This window comes from Mytilus trossulus, chromosome 5 (assembly GCF_036588685.1).
Source record: "Mytilus trossulus isolate FHL-02 chromosome 5, PNRI_Mtr1.1.1.hap1, whole genome shotgun sequence".
Lineage (NCBI taxonomy): Eukaryota > Metazoa > Mollusca > Bivalvia > Mytilida > Mytilidae > Mytilus > Mytilus trossulus.
The window spans coordinates 4,612,987-4,630,029 of NC_086377.1; the positions used below are offsets into that span (position 1 = coordinate 4,612,987).

General features: G+C 32.1%; 1 protein-coding gene across 1 annotated transcript in view; it reads left to right on the plus strand.

Moving 5' to 3' along the window:
• LOC134718469 (mothers against decapentaplegic homolog 3-like) overlaps nucleotides 1-17,043 on the plus strand; it is a 50,652-nt gene that overhangs the window by 7,115 nt on the left and 26,494 nt on the right. Inside the window, exons 2-3 of the mRNA XM_063581009.1 lie at nucleotides 537-730; nucleotides 4,506-4,637. Coding sequence (XP_063437079.1) covers nucleotides 537-730; nucleotides 4,506-4,637 — 326 coding nt within the window. The remainder of the gene's footprint in view (nucleotides 1-536; nucleotides 731-4,505; nucleotides 4,638-17,043) is intronic.

Consider the following 17,043-nt stretch of genomic DNA (forward strand, 5'->3'; position numbering starts at 1 on the left):
AAGTTACATATTATATTATATTTGTATGATCTGGTCTAAATGTTGGTCAGTAGGGCTAAAGACTGGGCAGTAGGGCTTGAGACAGGTAAGTAGTGCTAGAGACTGGTCAGTAGTGCTAGTGGCTGGGCAGTAGACTAATGGCTGGTCAGTAGGGCTAAAGACTTGGCAGTAGGGCTTGAGACGGGTCAGTAGTGCTAGAGACTGGTCAGGAAGGCTTGAGACTGGTCAGTAGTGATATTGGATGGTTAGTAGACTAGAGGCTGGTCAGTAGGGTTAGAGGCTGACAGAAGGCTTGAGTGTGGTTAGTAGGGCTAGAAGCTGGCCAGTAGGGCTAGAAGCTGGCCAGTAGGGTTATTTGAAATGAATAGGTAAGTTAAAATGAATATCTTCTCAACTATCTCCTCTAGCTTCAATTGCCAATGTAAAAGGGAGCTAACTCTCTTGTTATGTAGTTTATCAATAGAATTTCCCATGTTTTAAGGGAGTTAACTCCATTTGTGTACCATATAATATAAATACAACATATTTGATTACAGATCATTGGACGGCCGATTACAAGTGTCTCATCGTAAAGGTTTACCCCACGTGATATATTGTCGTTTATGGCGATGGCCTGATCTTCAGAATCATCAAGAGTTAAGAGCAGTGGATGGTTGTGAATATGCCTTCCATTTGAAGAAGGACGAAGTGTGTGTTAATCCATATCACTACACACGTGTAGAAGCTCCAGGTAATTACACATATTATTACACACATGTAGAATCTCCAGGTAATTACACATATTATTACACATGTGTAGAAGCTTCAGGTAATTACACATATCATTAAAATTGGGAATTGAAATGGGGAATATGTCAAAGAAACAACAACTCGACTAAAAACAGACAACAGCTGAAGGCCACCAATGGGTCCCCGCACCTGGAGGTTGTCCTCTTACCTGGCCCCTAAATAGAATTGGTACTAGATCAATGAAAATGCATGTCATACTTAACTCCAAAGCATATAAAAAGGAACTAAAATAAGAAACACATACAAGACTAACATACACACCTGTATTGTAGACGCTCCAGCATACACACATGTAACTTTGTCATACATATACACATGTATTGTAGAAGCTCCAGACAATTACACATGTGACTTTGTCATACATCAGAGATGGGTCCGATTACTTTCAATGTTATTGATTAAATTACAATTACTTTGTCAATTGTACGATTAAATTAAATTAACGATTACATCATTTCTGAAAGTATCTGATTAAATTAATGATTACATTGGCAAAGTAATCATGATTACATCTGATTACAATGAATAAATAAAATAAAATTTTTGATGTCAATGAATAAATGTTTGATATAGCTAGTATATAGATATAGGAAGATGTGGTGTGAGTGCCAATGAGACAACTCTTCATCCAAATAACAATTTATAAAAGTATAGCATTTTTGAAAAAGGATTTTTTTTAATTATTATAAAATGGTAACTTCAATTTTCATCAATTTAATAAACCACAAAAGTTCAATGTATATATACATGTACCTGCACATTGTGTCATTGGTTATGACCTATCACAATTTATTGCCATTGATCTCTGAATAGTTATGACTTTTAATAATGAATAAAGTTTTATGAATTATTTGCTGTAACTTGTCTTCTGATCTCTTCCAGCCTTTATATATATGTACTAGAAGGTGCAATTTATGGAAGTTAAAATATGAATGAAATAAAGTTACCAGTTAAAAACTATGGGAAATTTTTAAATAGAATTGTTAAATCATATAGTAAACAAATTATAAGTACTAAATTCATTGTTTGTTCAACTTTTATTTAGTTTGTGCTAATTATATAAATTTTATCCTTTATCATATGTATTGCCCTACAGCTATGCTCAATTGGTAATTACAATAAAAACAAACCTTAATTGGTCTCCTACCTGTCAATTCAAAGTTGACAAAAATCACAATTTCAACAAAAGAATATAATTCAGGATTTATAATGAAAAGTATTATCAAATGTATATATGTGCATCTGTAAATTGTGAATATATGTACAATATCTTTTTTCAAAGGCCAGAGACATATAAATGTAGTATATGTCTCTGCTTTGGCTAAAGATGAATTTTCAATACTGAAACATTTAATTTTTTTGCTGAAGTATGCAAATCAATAAGCATGCTTTAAGTAAACAAAAATAATTTAACATGTAAACTTTTTATTAAATATGAATAATAATAAAAACATTTATTGACATAAACACAGTATTAGATTTTTTTCATTGTAATCAGAATGTAATCAAAATGTAATCAGGATTACAGGCTATTTTGAAAAGTAATTGATTAAATTAAATTACATGTAATCAGATTTGAGGCTGATTAATGATTACACTGATTACTTTGAAAATTGTAATCAATTACAGCTGATTAACGATTACAATTACAATTACCCCAACTCTGTCATACATACACACATGTATTGTAGATGCTCACAATTACACATTTGACTTTGTCATACATACACACATGTATTGAAGAAGCTCACAATTACACATGTGACTTTGTCATACATACACACATGTGACTTTGTCATACATATACACATGTATTGAAGAAGCTCACAATTACACATTTGACTTTGTCATACATACACACATGTATTGAAGAAGCTCACAATTACACATTTGACTTTGTCATACATACACACATGTATTGTAGAAGCTCACAATTACACATTTGACTTTGTCATACATACACACATTTATGTATTGTAGAAGCTCCAGACAATTACACATGTGACTTTGTCATAGCACACATGTAGTTGCAGTAAAAAAGCATTTAAACACTTGTCTTCATACACATGTTTGGTGTTTCTAACCTTTATGAGTTTTCAATCTGACAATTGATTTTGTAATACTCTCCTCTGAAACTACTGGGCCAAATAAAATCAAACTTGGCCACAATCATCATAAGGGTATCTAGTTAAAAATTATGTCTGGTGACCTGGCCAACCAACCAAGATGGCCACCATGGCTAAAAATAGAACATAGGGGTAAAATGCAGTTTTTGGCTTATAACTCAAAAACCAAAGCATTTAGAGCAAATCTGATTGGGGGTAAAATTGTTTATCAGGTCAAGATCTGTCTGCTCTGAAATTTTCAGATGAATCAGACAATTGGTTGTTGGGTTGCTGCCCCTGAATTGGTAATTTTAGGGAAATTTTGCTTTTTTGGGTTATTATCTTGAATATTATTATAGATAGAGATAAACTGTGAACAGCAATAATGTTCAGCAAAGTAAGATTTACAAATAGGTCAACAGGACCAAAATGGTCAGTTGACCCCTTTTGAAGTTATTGCCCTCTTAAAGTCAATTTTTAACCATTTTTCCTAAATTTTATATATCTTTTACAAAAATCTTCTACTCTGAAACTGCCAGGCCAAATTAATCCAAACTTGGCCATAATCATCATTGGGGTATTTATTTTTAAAAATGTGTGGTGTGACCCGCCACACCAAACAAGATGGCCGCCATGGCTAAAAATAGAACATAGGAGTAAAACGCAGTTTTTGGCTTATAACTCAAAAACCAAAGCATTTTGAGCAAATCTGACATGGGGTTAATTTGTTCATCAGGTCTAGTCCTATCTGCCCTGAAATTTTCAGATGAATCAGAGAACCCGTTGTTGGGTTGCTGTCCCTGAACTTGTAATTTTAAGAAAATTTTGCTGTTTTTGGTTATTATCTTTAATATTATTATAGAGAGAGTTAAACTGTAAACAGCAAAAATGTTCAGCAAAGTAAGATTTACAAATAAGTCAACATGATCGAAATGGTCAATTGACCCCCTAAGGAGTTATTGTCCTTTATAGTCAATTTTTAACAATTTTCATAAAATTTGTAAATTTTTATTAACATTTTCCACTGAAACTACTGGGCCAAGTTCTTTATAGATAGAGATAATTGTAAGCAGCAAGACTGTTTAGTAAAGTAAGATTTACAAAGACATCACCATCACCAAAACACAATTTTGTCATGAATCCATCTGCTTCCTTTGTTAGATATTCACATAGACCAAGGTGAGCGACACAGGCTCTTTAGAGCCTCTAGTTCAGTCTATCTTCAGAAACTAAGGGTGAGGTTACAACTAACATATTTAACCCTGTCACATTTTGTAGGTGTCTGTCCCAAGTTAGTAGCCTTTGAATGCAGTGCTTCTTGTTTGCTACACTATATATATCACATTTGTATTTTGTTCATTGTTATTTACACATGTTACATACGTCAGGTCATTGGTTGTCTTGTATGAATTGAGAGGCATCAATGTACTACGTTATATGAACATATTCTTGTTTTAAATTTGTGTTAAAGCAACAGATAGACTTATTCATTTCCTCCATAGAAGTAAGCAATAGACTTATTAGTTTATAATCAAAACAGTGAAGACCCATAGTTCCATATCACATCAACAGACCACATTTTACCTGTTGCCTTTGATTGTTTTTTTCCAGTCCTGCCACCAGTATTGGTCCCACGTCACAATGATATACCTGACAACTTACCACAACTAGAAAACTATGCCATGACAGTGCCTGAAAATACAGACTTTCCAAGTGGTAACAGTGAAGTCTTTAATATACCTGGTAAGTTCAGCTGTTTCTCAAGCCACACCTCTTTTGGGGAGATAATATATATAATATTCATAGATATTTTGTTGTGTTGATGTACTGATTCACAGATATGATCTCTGTTTCATCTCCTTACATAACTTGGTAATGTTACCAGTATATATAAAAACCATGGTAGCGGTGAAAAGAGGCATCCAGGTTGCACTTTGTAAATACAGCTGTTTCTCGAGCCACACCTCTTTTGGGGAGATAATATATAATATTCATAGATATTTTGTTGTGTTTATGTACTGGTTCACAGATATGATCTCTGTTTCATCTCTTTACTTAGACATAACTTGGTAATGTTACCAGTATATATATAAAAACCAATGGTAGCGGTGAAAAGAGGCATCCAGGTTGCACTTTGTAAATACAGCTGTGTCTCAAGCCACACCTCTTTTGGGGAGATAATATATAATATTTATAGATATTTTGTTGTGTTTACATACTGGTTCCAAGAAATGATCTCTATGTTTCATCTCATAGAGACATAACTTTGGAATGTTACAGGTATGAAAAAAAATAGCCCTGCATTCTGAAAAGGACTAAAAGTGAAGTTAGGGGTAGTACAGAATTTTAGTATATGTTTTAGAAACTCTTAGAAGTAAAGCGTTATATAAATGTTGAAAATATTCTGCACACCCCTATATTTTGACATTTGAAAAAAATAGTAGTGCATGTGAGCTGTTCATTCTAGGATATAATTTTTTTCCAAAATTTTATTATAAAAGTGGTATACAATTAGCATATAGCCATAAAAGAAGTTCATATGGGAAATTACATTGTCTATATTTAGTGTACATGTATGGTCTAAGGCAGATTATATTTATATAGAAAAGAATACATTTATACTTAAGCTGTTAAATTGTGAAAGTAATATCCTGAATGGAACCTCACTGTAAAAATGTTTTCTCCTATAAATAGATTTTTATTGACTGTAGATTGCCATGGTCAAGTTCAGTATGGTCACTTATTTATAAAGAATTATATTTCAAGTTTTTCCCTCTATTGAACCCCATAATGTATATAATGTACATAATGTATATACAACTCGTCTAAACATCAACCCAACAATGTTAGATCTGTAAATTTGCTTTCGCAAATTTTTGGTTCTTCCCTCGCGGGGATTCGAACCCATGCTACTGTGATATCGTGACACCAAATCGCCTGCACTGCAGCCGTCCCGCTAGACCACACGACCACCTGGGATATACATAATGTATATATATAGATCTGTATTGGAACTGTTTTCTAAGAAATAAATCTGTGTTGACCATAGATTGCAATGGTCAAGTTCAGAATGGTCACTTATTTATAAAGAATTATATTCCAAGTTATTCCCTCTATTGAACCCCACTATGACGTATATATAGATCTGTATTGGAAATGTTCTCTAAGAAATAAATCTGTGTTGACCATAGATTGCAATGGTCAAGTTCAGTATGGTCACTAGTTTGAATAGATTATATTCCAAATGTTATCCCATTTTGAACCCCACAATGAATATATATAGATCTGTATTGGAAATGTTCTCTGAGGAATAAATCTGTGTTGACCAGATTACAATTGTCCAGTTATGTATGGTCAGTAAAAGTAGGACAATCGATTGTCCTGACTGACCCCTAACTTGATAAGGTCATGTTATTTATCGTATATATCTCAAGTTAGAAGATGAGAGAAAACAGTAATAGTGTCCACCCACCAGTCTGGAAGTGGTCTGTTATAGTTTATAGTAATAAAATCATAGTTTTGTGGGGGAGATGTAATACTAATAGGTTTAACTGATTTATGACTTTATAGTATTTTGTCATTAATGCCTTCAGTATTTTGAAAATGAGAAAATGACGTAAACATTGGTAATCCAGCAAAATGATTTCATTGTAAATAACAGCTGCTCTTACGGTTGTTTGCTGTTTTCTGTCAAAATAACAAGCTTTTTCCACGACTTTAATTGATTGAAAGTATACGAATATAGGAGCACAAAATAAAAACAACAGAAAAAAATTGAAGGGTCAGTGTGCTTGTTTTTGAGTTATAAGCATGATAAGCCATCGAAAATTTTGCGGGAAATGTCTCTAAACTTGTCATACATTTAACATTTTCACCTTTAAAATTTCTCCTTAAAAACTATGAATGAATAACAAGGATTTCATAAGATTTTCAACAATGATTTTTGTCTTGCCTTGACAGAGTCAAAAAGCGAGACATGGGTATGCTGTTTCTGGCGTCTGCATTGGCAGTGGCACCGGCGTCAACAATGTATAAGCTTGTGATTAGGTCTAGTTTATAGTGAACCACAAGTGGTAGGTCAATCATATTTGGTATGCAGTTGTATAAGCATTGGAACATCTCATTTCCATGGAGATTATTTGGCCCTGTCCTCTCAGTCATGGTCTATTGACTTTTGAAACTTTTGCTTATTTTACATATATTAGTTTGTGATTAGGTCTAGTTTATGGGGAACCATTAGTGGTAGGTCAATCATATTTGGTATGCAGTTGTGTAAGCATTGACATATCTTATTTTCATGGAGATAATTTATCTCTGCCCCCTTAGTCATGGTCTATTGAAACATTTGATTATTTTACATGTATTAGTTTATGATTAGGTCAGTTTATGGGAAACCATTAGTGGTAGGTCAATCATATTTGTTACGTAATTGTGTTTAAAGCATCTGCATATCTCATTTTCATGAAGATAATTTGGCTCTGCCCCCTTAGTCATTGTCTATTGACATTGGAAATTTTTCTGAGTTATCATGTATTTTAATTAGTTTGTGATTAGGTCAATTTAAGGGGAACCATTAGTGGTCGGCCAATGTTAATTGATATTCAGTTGTATATGCATTTGCACATTTGATTTCCATGGAGAACATTTGGCCTCAAAAAAGTACAATTTTGTAAATATTTTGAATCTGGCTTAATCATGTTAATGGAAATATCAATATCTGTCATTATCTGATCAACTTTACAGATAATCTAATCATGTGCCTTGGAGCCTCAAATTTCTTGTCTATTATTTCAAAAAATGTGACTTTGTATTTTTAAAAACATGTGACATATGTTTTCCTTCGACGATGAGAGAAAATAAAGCAAATAAGTCATGAAAACCTTGAAATGTTTTGTCTTATAAAGCTCCTGTTTGACAGATGCTTCATGTAAATCATTGACAAACAGCTCCATAAATTAACAGCGAGAGTAAACAAATTAGATTGGCTTTTATTCTCAATATCAACATCTTTTGAATTTAGAAGATGTTTATGGCTGATTCGTTTATGAACTACATTTTAGATTGAAACAATTGGTCAATTGACCTATGGATTAAGTAAAGGTCAGTTGGATCAAAATGTCTTTTTTTAATATCAACATCTTTTGAATCTAGAAGATGTTTATGGGTAATTTGTTTATTACATTGAACTTTGGGTTAGATGAAGTTCAGTTTAATAAGAATGTCTTTTTTCAATATCAAGATTTTTTAATTTAGAAGATGTTTATGAGTGATTTGTTTATGAACTAGATTTTAGATTGAAACAATTGGTCAATTGACCTATGGATTAAGTCAAGGTCAGTTAAAGAAGATTATCTTTTTCAATATCAAGACTTTTAATTTAGAAGATGTTTATGAGTGATTTGTTTATGAACTAGATTTTAGATTAAAACAATGGGTCAATTGACCTATGGATTAGGTGAAGGTCAGTTGAATGAGAATGTCTTTTTCCAATATCAAGATCTTTGAGATTTAGAGATGATTATTGAGGACTTTTTATGTTGTTTATAAACTGGTTTAAAAAAAGGTGGTATCGTCTTACTTGACCATGTAACAGATGAATTAAGGTCTTGCTTGACCATGTAACAGATGAATTAAGGTCTAGCTTGTTATTTATAAAGAACATGGCTGTGCCTGAATGGGTAGGTAGGGGTTTAGATGTTTTCATTGATTCATCTTGGGGCAGTGCTTGAATGGGTCAGTAGGGGTTTGGCTTTTTTTTTATTGATCCAGCTTTGGGCAATGCCTATATGGGTAAGAAGTGGTCTTGCCAGAAGACAGTAACCACTAACTCTTCAATCCTCCCTTAAGTGGATGTCCAAATAAAGGCTTACAATGATCAACACATTGTCTTAATTAACCAAACTGGTAAAGTAGAAAAGAGGTAAACACTTGTTTATGAGAAAATTTTATGAAGTAATTCTGTTGTACGTTCAACTTGTTCCTATCTTAAAAGTTCATTTTTTTTCTCACTTAACAAGAGTTTAAAATTACATTAGTACATATGAGCATGTTAATACCAGGAATCGTTCTACGTTTTTTATCATTAACCCACTGAGATTTTCTAATTAATTGAAAATTCAAATAAGAAATAAAACATGTCCAATAAATTCCAAAAACATATAGCTTCCTTGTCAGTAGTGGAAAAAACTTCTCATTAAGACAAAACTCTTTATTGATTTTATCTTATAAAAAGTCAATGGCTTTAATGGATAAAAACATAGCCAGTCTGTTAAAGTTGATTTTATCAGAAAGGGGGTCTACAGTATACTTACTGGTCATCTCATCCACTACATGGATAAAAAACTTTGCTGGTCTTTAAAGTTAACGTTGATTTCATAAGAAAGGGGCTCAAATTATTCATAATGGTCAAGTGTCCACTTCATACTTAAATGGATAAAACATTGCCAGTCAGTTGATTTTATCAGAAAGGGAAGTTCAAGAGGTGGTCTACATTATCCCTACTGATGATCTTGTCCATACCATGGCAGGAGGTCTACATTATCCCTGCCAGCCATTTTGTCTTCTCCATAGCAGGGAGTCGACATTATTCCTACTGACCATCTTGTAAACACCATGTAGGAGGCTTGTCATCTCTACGGCAAAGAATCTACATTATTCCTAAATTGGCCATCTTGTCCACACTGTGCAGGGGTCTACATTATCCCTACTGTTCTTCTTGTCTTCTCAAAAGCAAAGGGTCAATTTGATCTCTACTGGTCATTCTGTCCAGTCAGTGACGGGGGTCCACATAAGCCCTTATGGTCATCTGTCCACTCCATGGCAGGGAGTCTACATTATCCTTACAGTTCTTCTTGTCTTCTCCATATCAAAGGGTCTATATGATCTCTGCTGACCATCTTGTCCACACCATGGCAGGAGATGTACATTATCCCTATTGGTCATTTCGTCCACTCCATAGCAGGGTGTCTACATTATCCCTACTGGTAATTTGTTCTCCCTGACCACTGTGCTGTTTGTAAACTAATTTTAGCTTTAACAAATTTGTTTGACTTTTTTTTGTATACCTATCACCTCATTATGTTAAATTCTTCTTCTCTTTCCAGAATTAGTATTATTAGTAGCTCCAACATGTTTTTACTTCTGTGTCAAATTCTCCTAAACTGTTTTTGCTGTAATGAAATTGTTCTAAGTACAGGTTCCGTTTGCTTCAGTTTAAATACAGTGTTACCGGTCTAATCTGACACCTGAGTATTCAAACATAAAATTGAGAATGGAAATAGAGAACAGCCTGTTTCAACCAACACATTTTCATGGTCCCAAAATATGCCTATCCTTGGGTAAAAAACCTGAGTATTCTGTCATCCTGCTTTTAATCAGACATTTTGTTCTGGTCGCCCATGGCCATTGTGAAGGATTACACAGGTTACACTTTATATGTCAACATATCTTTCTCTGTGCAAAATCTCCCAAAACAAAAACTAATCAGATAGTGCCAAATTCTCCCAACTACAATATACACATGGACATATATTGATCTGTATATATAAACAATAGACAAACAAGCTGTCTGCTAGCTGTCAGTGTCACTGTCAGTGTGTAGAGTTCACATGTCTTTTAAAGCACAAATCTGTTTAATACTCATGTAAGCAGATTCGTTTATATGGCAGTGGTTTAGAAAAAAGTAAAAATATTCCATTAGCAGATGAAAGTTTGTATTATTCATGATTCAGTTTAGAAAAAATTACCATAGGCACTTATAACTGTGATTTTTTTTTACTGATATTCTATAATATCAAAGTATGCGTATAATTACCAAGTTCATTCAGAAATTTTGTGTCTGTGAAGATGACTCTAAAATATGCATTTAGTAATAGTATGGCATTCATTATCACTGATTTAGTACATTTATTTGTTTAGGGGCCAGCTGAAGAACGCCTCCGGGTGCAGGAACTTCTCGCTGCATTGAAGACCCATTGGTGACCTTCTGCTGTTGTCCTTTCTATGGTTGGGTTGTTGTCGCTTTGACACATTCCCCATTTCCATTCTCAATTTTATCAGTCATTTAAACAGTCTCTGTGACATTATTAAGTCGTCCCAACAAAAAATTTCAAAGTTATATATATATAGAACATAGTATTAGTCTTGTATTGGATGCATGTGATTTGTAAAAACCTGAAGATTTGAGAAATCAGAACATAACAATGAAAAGTTTTCTCTGACATCATCACCTTGTGAATAGACGATCGGATTTACTATGAATATGTCTGGAAACTACCCCCAATTCTACGGGAAACATGAGCAAAACATTTCTGCGTGTTGATGATGAAAAGGGGAGACCATACTCAAGTGGGAATAAAGTAAAGAAAAAGTTTGTTATTTTAACAGTTGAACTTATTGTCCTATGTCATTCAAATACAGTGCTTGGGGTTTGGAAGTTAAGGCGGTATGTATTCTGCATAAAATCATTAAGAAAATTTGATCCTTGTTTGAATTATTAAATTAGTGTTTCATTCATAACTACGAAACCTACAAATAATTATAAATCTTCGGTTAGTGTAATATAAATGTGGCTAAACACAAATCTAAGCTTTCTTGGAAAACATTCTTTAGAAGTTCTTAGAAGCTACAATGTTACAGGTCTGTCTAATTTGACACCTGAGTAACCCAACATTCTGCTTTAACAGACACATTTTCATGGTACCAAAATATGCTAATTTTTGCAGAAAAAAACTGAGTATTCTCAGACACTCTGCTTAATATGACATTTTTTTTATCAGTTTCCTCAGTGTGTCAGATTACACAGGTTTTACTGTATTTGTTTTCTTGACAATTTCCATCATATTAAAAAGTTTCATCCAGACTAAATAAAACCTGTTTTTTTTCTCTCCCACTTCAATTAATAACATTGAATTCAATTAACATGAGCCCGCGGCAGTCAATTTTTTGTCATAACTTGATAATCCATTTAATTGTTAGTTAGTTCTATACAGAAGGTTTTTATAAATTAAATTTTTTTCTGCGTCTTGAATCTTGAGAGACGATATTGATTTTTCTTTGTCGCTGGAAGTATATAAAAATAATTGTCAACTTCTTATAAAATATATATGTCTTTGGTGATTTTTTCATTAAAAGCTCTTGTATAAAGAAATAAGATTTATCTAACATTTAAAAATAGGCCAAGATTTGTTTTTCTTCGCTCTTTTTGGCATCAGGTTGTGAGTATGTGCTGATGGTTTTAAATTGAAAAAATGTAAATTAGAAAATCTCAGAAAATGAAGAAATTGGAATTGTTAAAGCAGCATCACAAATTTTGCTTTGTTTGCAAAAAATGTCTGATGTTAATTAAAACATGATGAAGAAAATCATGATTCTGTTTATTAATTATTAGTCTTCTAAAAATAGCATTTTAAAATGTTAATATAAAATATGACTGAGGTTTTATTGAATAACTATGAACAGTCAAACCTGTATAATTAAAACTTAAAATGCAAAATGTCTATGTTGTATTTTTCAAAATAACTCTCAAGTCAAACCTGCATGACCTGCTGACTATGCAGTATGGGCTTTTCTCATTGCTGAAGGCCGTACTGTAACCTATAGTTGTTAATGTCTGTGTCATTTTGGTCTTTTGTGGATATTTGTCTCATTGGCAATCATACCACATCTTCTTTTTTATAAACCTGCATATAGAAGTTTATATAATAAAAGATGTCTCAGTTTTATATTTAATAGCTATAGTCAAACCTGCATATACAAGTTTATATAATAAAAGATGTCTCAGTTTTATATTTAATAGCTATAGTCAAACCTACATATACAAGTTTATATAATAAAAGATGTCTCAGTTTTATATTTAATAGCTATAGTCAAACCTGCATAAACAAGTTTATATAATAAAAGATGTCTCAGTTTTATATTTAATAGCTATAGTCAAACCTGCATAAACAAGTTTATATAATAAAAGATGTCTCAGTTTTATAGTTAATAGCTATAGTCAAACCTGCATAAACAAGTTTATATAATAAAAGATGTCTCAGTTTTATATTTAATAGCTATAGTCAAACCTGCATAAACAAGTTTATATAATAAAAGATGTCTCAGTTTTATAGTTAATAGCTATAGTCAAACCTGCATAAACAAGTTTATATAATAAAAGATGTCTCAGTTTTATATTTAATAGCTATAGTCAAACCTGCATAAACAAGTTTATATAATAAAAGATGTCTCAGTTTTATATTTAATAGCTATAGTCAAACCTGCATAAACAAGTTTATATAATAAAAGATGTCTCAGTTTTATATTTAATAGCTATAGTCAAACCTGCATAAACAAGTTTATATAATAAAAGATGTCTCAGTTTTATATTTAATAGCTATAGTCAAACCTACATATAAAGATTATATAAAAGATGTCTCAGTTTTATGGAATAAATATAGTCAAACCTGAATATAAAGATTACTATATAAAGATGTTTCAGTCAGTTTTATGTAATAACTACTGTCAAACCTACATATATGAAACTTTTATATGAAAAAGTGTTGTATTTATTTAAAAACTACAGTCAAACCTGTATATCAAAGTTTATATACACCATGTCTCTGTTTTATTGAATAAAATCCTGTTAATCCTGAATATAAATGTTTACACACAGATGAAAAGGTTTTAAAGAAAAAAAACATCAAAACCTTGCTGTATATAAAATTGTAGATAAAAGATGACCAAGTTTCATCATGGAATAACTACAGTTAAACATGATGACTTGGGGTCAATTGAATTACATGCCAAAGTAATTAATTACCATTCAATTACAGTGATTTTTAAATGTAATTAATTACACCACAAAGTAATTGAAAAGTAATTCATAATTACATTGCAAAAAGCAATGTAATTAATTCCATTCAATTACAGGTAATTGAAAATATGCCCAATTGCACATTACATTGAATACTTTCAAAATAACAGCTAATAACAATTACACAGCTTTTCTCGTCACTTGGTGTCTGTTGTTGTTGTCTGCTGTTGTTAACTTTTACAAAAGTCTTATCCTCTTAAACTACATGGCAACAATCATCATTGGGGTATATATTTTAATAAATGATGAAAATTATAATTAAATGATTATTAACCAAATAATATGGTTGCCATGGCTAAAAATAGAAAATAGGGTTAAAATGTGTATTTTGGCTTATATTTCTGAAACCAAAGCATTAAGAGCAAATTTGTTGCGAAACAAATTGTTCATTAGGTTAAGATCTATCTGCCCAGGAGTTTTCAGATGAATCAGACAACCTGTTGTTTGGTTGCTGCTCCTGAATTGGTTAGTTGACCCCCTAAGGAGTTATTGCCCTCTAGTCAATTTATATATTTTTTTTTTCTTAATATTCTCCTTTGAAACTACTAAGACAAATTTAACCAAACTAAATTGTGCACAATCATCAGGGTATCTAGTAAAAAAGTAAAATAGTATCGGATGACCTTGCCTGTGAACCAAGATGGCTGACATGGATAAAAATAGTACATAGGGTCAAATGCAGTTTTTGGCTCATTCTCTGAAATGGTAATTTTAAGAAAGTTTTGCAGCATTTGGTTATTATCTTGAATATTATTATAGATAGAGATAAACTGTAAACAGCAATAATGTACAGCAAAGAAAGACCTACACATAGGTCAACATGACCGAAATGGTTATTTGACCCCTTAAGGAGTTATATAATTGCCCATTATAGTCAATTTTTAACAATTTTCATAAATTTTGTAAATTTTTGTAAATTTTACTTAATATTTTCCACTGTAACTACTAGTCCAATTTCATTATTGATAGAGATAAATTTAAGCAGCAAAATGTTCAGTAAAGTAAGATCTACAAACACATCACCATCCATTTTGTCATGAATCCATCTGTGTCCTTTGTTTAATATGCACATAGACCAAGTTGAGATACTCAGACTCTTTAGAGCCTCTAGTTAATTACCATAGGTCTGCATAGACCTGAATAACAAATTAGACTACAAAACAGTACACAGAAAGTATAAAGACTGAGCCACACAATCAAAAGCTGGGGTTGAACCTGAATACCAAATCAGAATACAAAACAGTACACAGAAAATATTAAGATAGAGCCATATGTACATAACCAGAAACTGGGGGTGAGCCTGAACAAGAAACCAGTCAACAATACCACAGTACAGAAAGTAAATTCTTGAGCCACATAAACCCAACCAAATACAGGGAGTCAACCTGAACATGCTGAAAGACAAACAAGTCTTCAAACACTACACAGAAAGTAATAACTTGTACAACATGAACCAAACTAAAAACTAGAAAACAAAACACTGTATAATGTAAAGACTCCTGAGACAGCATATTAATTAATGTACATGTTTGAAAGTCTGTATAATATAAAGACTCCTTCTCAGGGCAGAGTAATACTTGGTGTACTTTTTTGTGAGTCTGTATAATATAAGGATGCACCCCACCTTTACAGTCAACAGATAGAATGTTAATTGGTGTACTGTATACATGTTATAAGTCTGTATTATATTAATTGGTGTACTACTTGTATGTTATAAGTCTGTATTTTATTAAGGCTTTCCCTGTTTAAGTCTGTCATCAGTATTCTATTGTATATACTGTTTGTAAGTCCCCCCCTTTTAGACGACAGACAATGTATAAATATCTGTTTTGTATGACTCTCCCTCAATACTTGTATAAATGTCTGTTTTGTATGACCCCCCCCCCTCTTTTAGACTACAGACAATACTTGTATAAATGTCTGTTTTGTATGAACCCCCCCTCTTTTAGACGACAGACAATACTTGTATAAATGTCTGTTTTGTATTAAGACTTCCCCTCTAAGTCAATAGACAGTATGTATACATAGAATTTTTTCTGTATAACGATTTCAGTCTAAATATAGCCATGTAGATATAGATTTTTTTCTACAGTTTGTTGTTATATAAGATTCTGAGTGATTGCCAGCACAGAAAACCAGATTAAAACATTCAAATGACCTCTCACAAAGTCGTTTGGTCAAATCGGTAAAAAAAAAAATATCGATGTAAATCTTAATGTAGTGATGGCCATCCACCGTAATTTGGGTGGAATAAACCGTGTGGATAGCATTAATCTGCCATCATTCTGTGTGGATTCCAGTAAAGCTATGCCACTTTGTGAGCATGTCTGTTCGAGCACAAGCGGTAGGTTAATGTTTTTGTACTGCGTTAAAAAATAAGGGGCCCACTTGGGAGGAGGAAGTTTGGAATTTAAAACGTGGATATTTAATATAATGATGCCATATTTTGAACATGGACGTTTTGAGTCAGCTGGTAAGATAAATTCATTTGTCTTAATATGTTTTATTTAAATGACCAATTAAGATGATTCTTAATATACAATATGTAGATTTTAAAGCTTGTTTAAGTGATATGATTTGTAATTCTTCTAAAAAAACTATTGATTTGTTGATTTGGATGGTTTTATCAGCTGATAAAGTTAAAAATGGAACCTGTGTCCACTGTATAGAAAAACAATCGTTGAACAAGATGGTGCGTAGCTACTGCTGTTGTTTCTCAAGAAATTGTCACAGGATGGGTGTAAAACATATTCTAGGATTATAAAAAAATATTTGACTTTATAATTTTAATCTAATTTAACCTACTGTACATATGATAATTCATTGACATTAAAAGTAAAAATGGTACAATATTTAGATCTGCTGTTTTCCAAGAAATTGTCACAGGATGGGTGTAAAACATGTTCTAGCCTCTACGATTGTAAAAATTTACTTGACTTATTATATATATACCTGACTTTATAATTTTAATCTAATTTAACCTGCTGCATATATGATAATTCATTGACATTAAACGTAAAAATGGTACAATATTTAGATCAAAACTTCTGCTGTTTTCCAAGAATTTTTCATGTGAGGGGTGTAAAACATGTTCTAGCATTGTTAAAAATACACTTGACATTAGAATTTTAATATATTTTACCCTGCGGCATATTGAATTATTCATGGAAGTTAAAAATAAAAAAATGGCTCAATATGTATATATAAGAAATCAAAACTGCTGACGTATTTCAAGAAAGAATCCTGAGAACCAGTCTTATAAATATATACATTTTACTTAAATATATTATTATAATT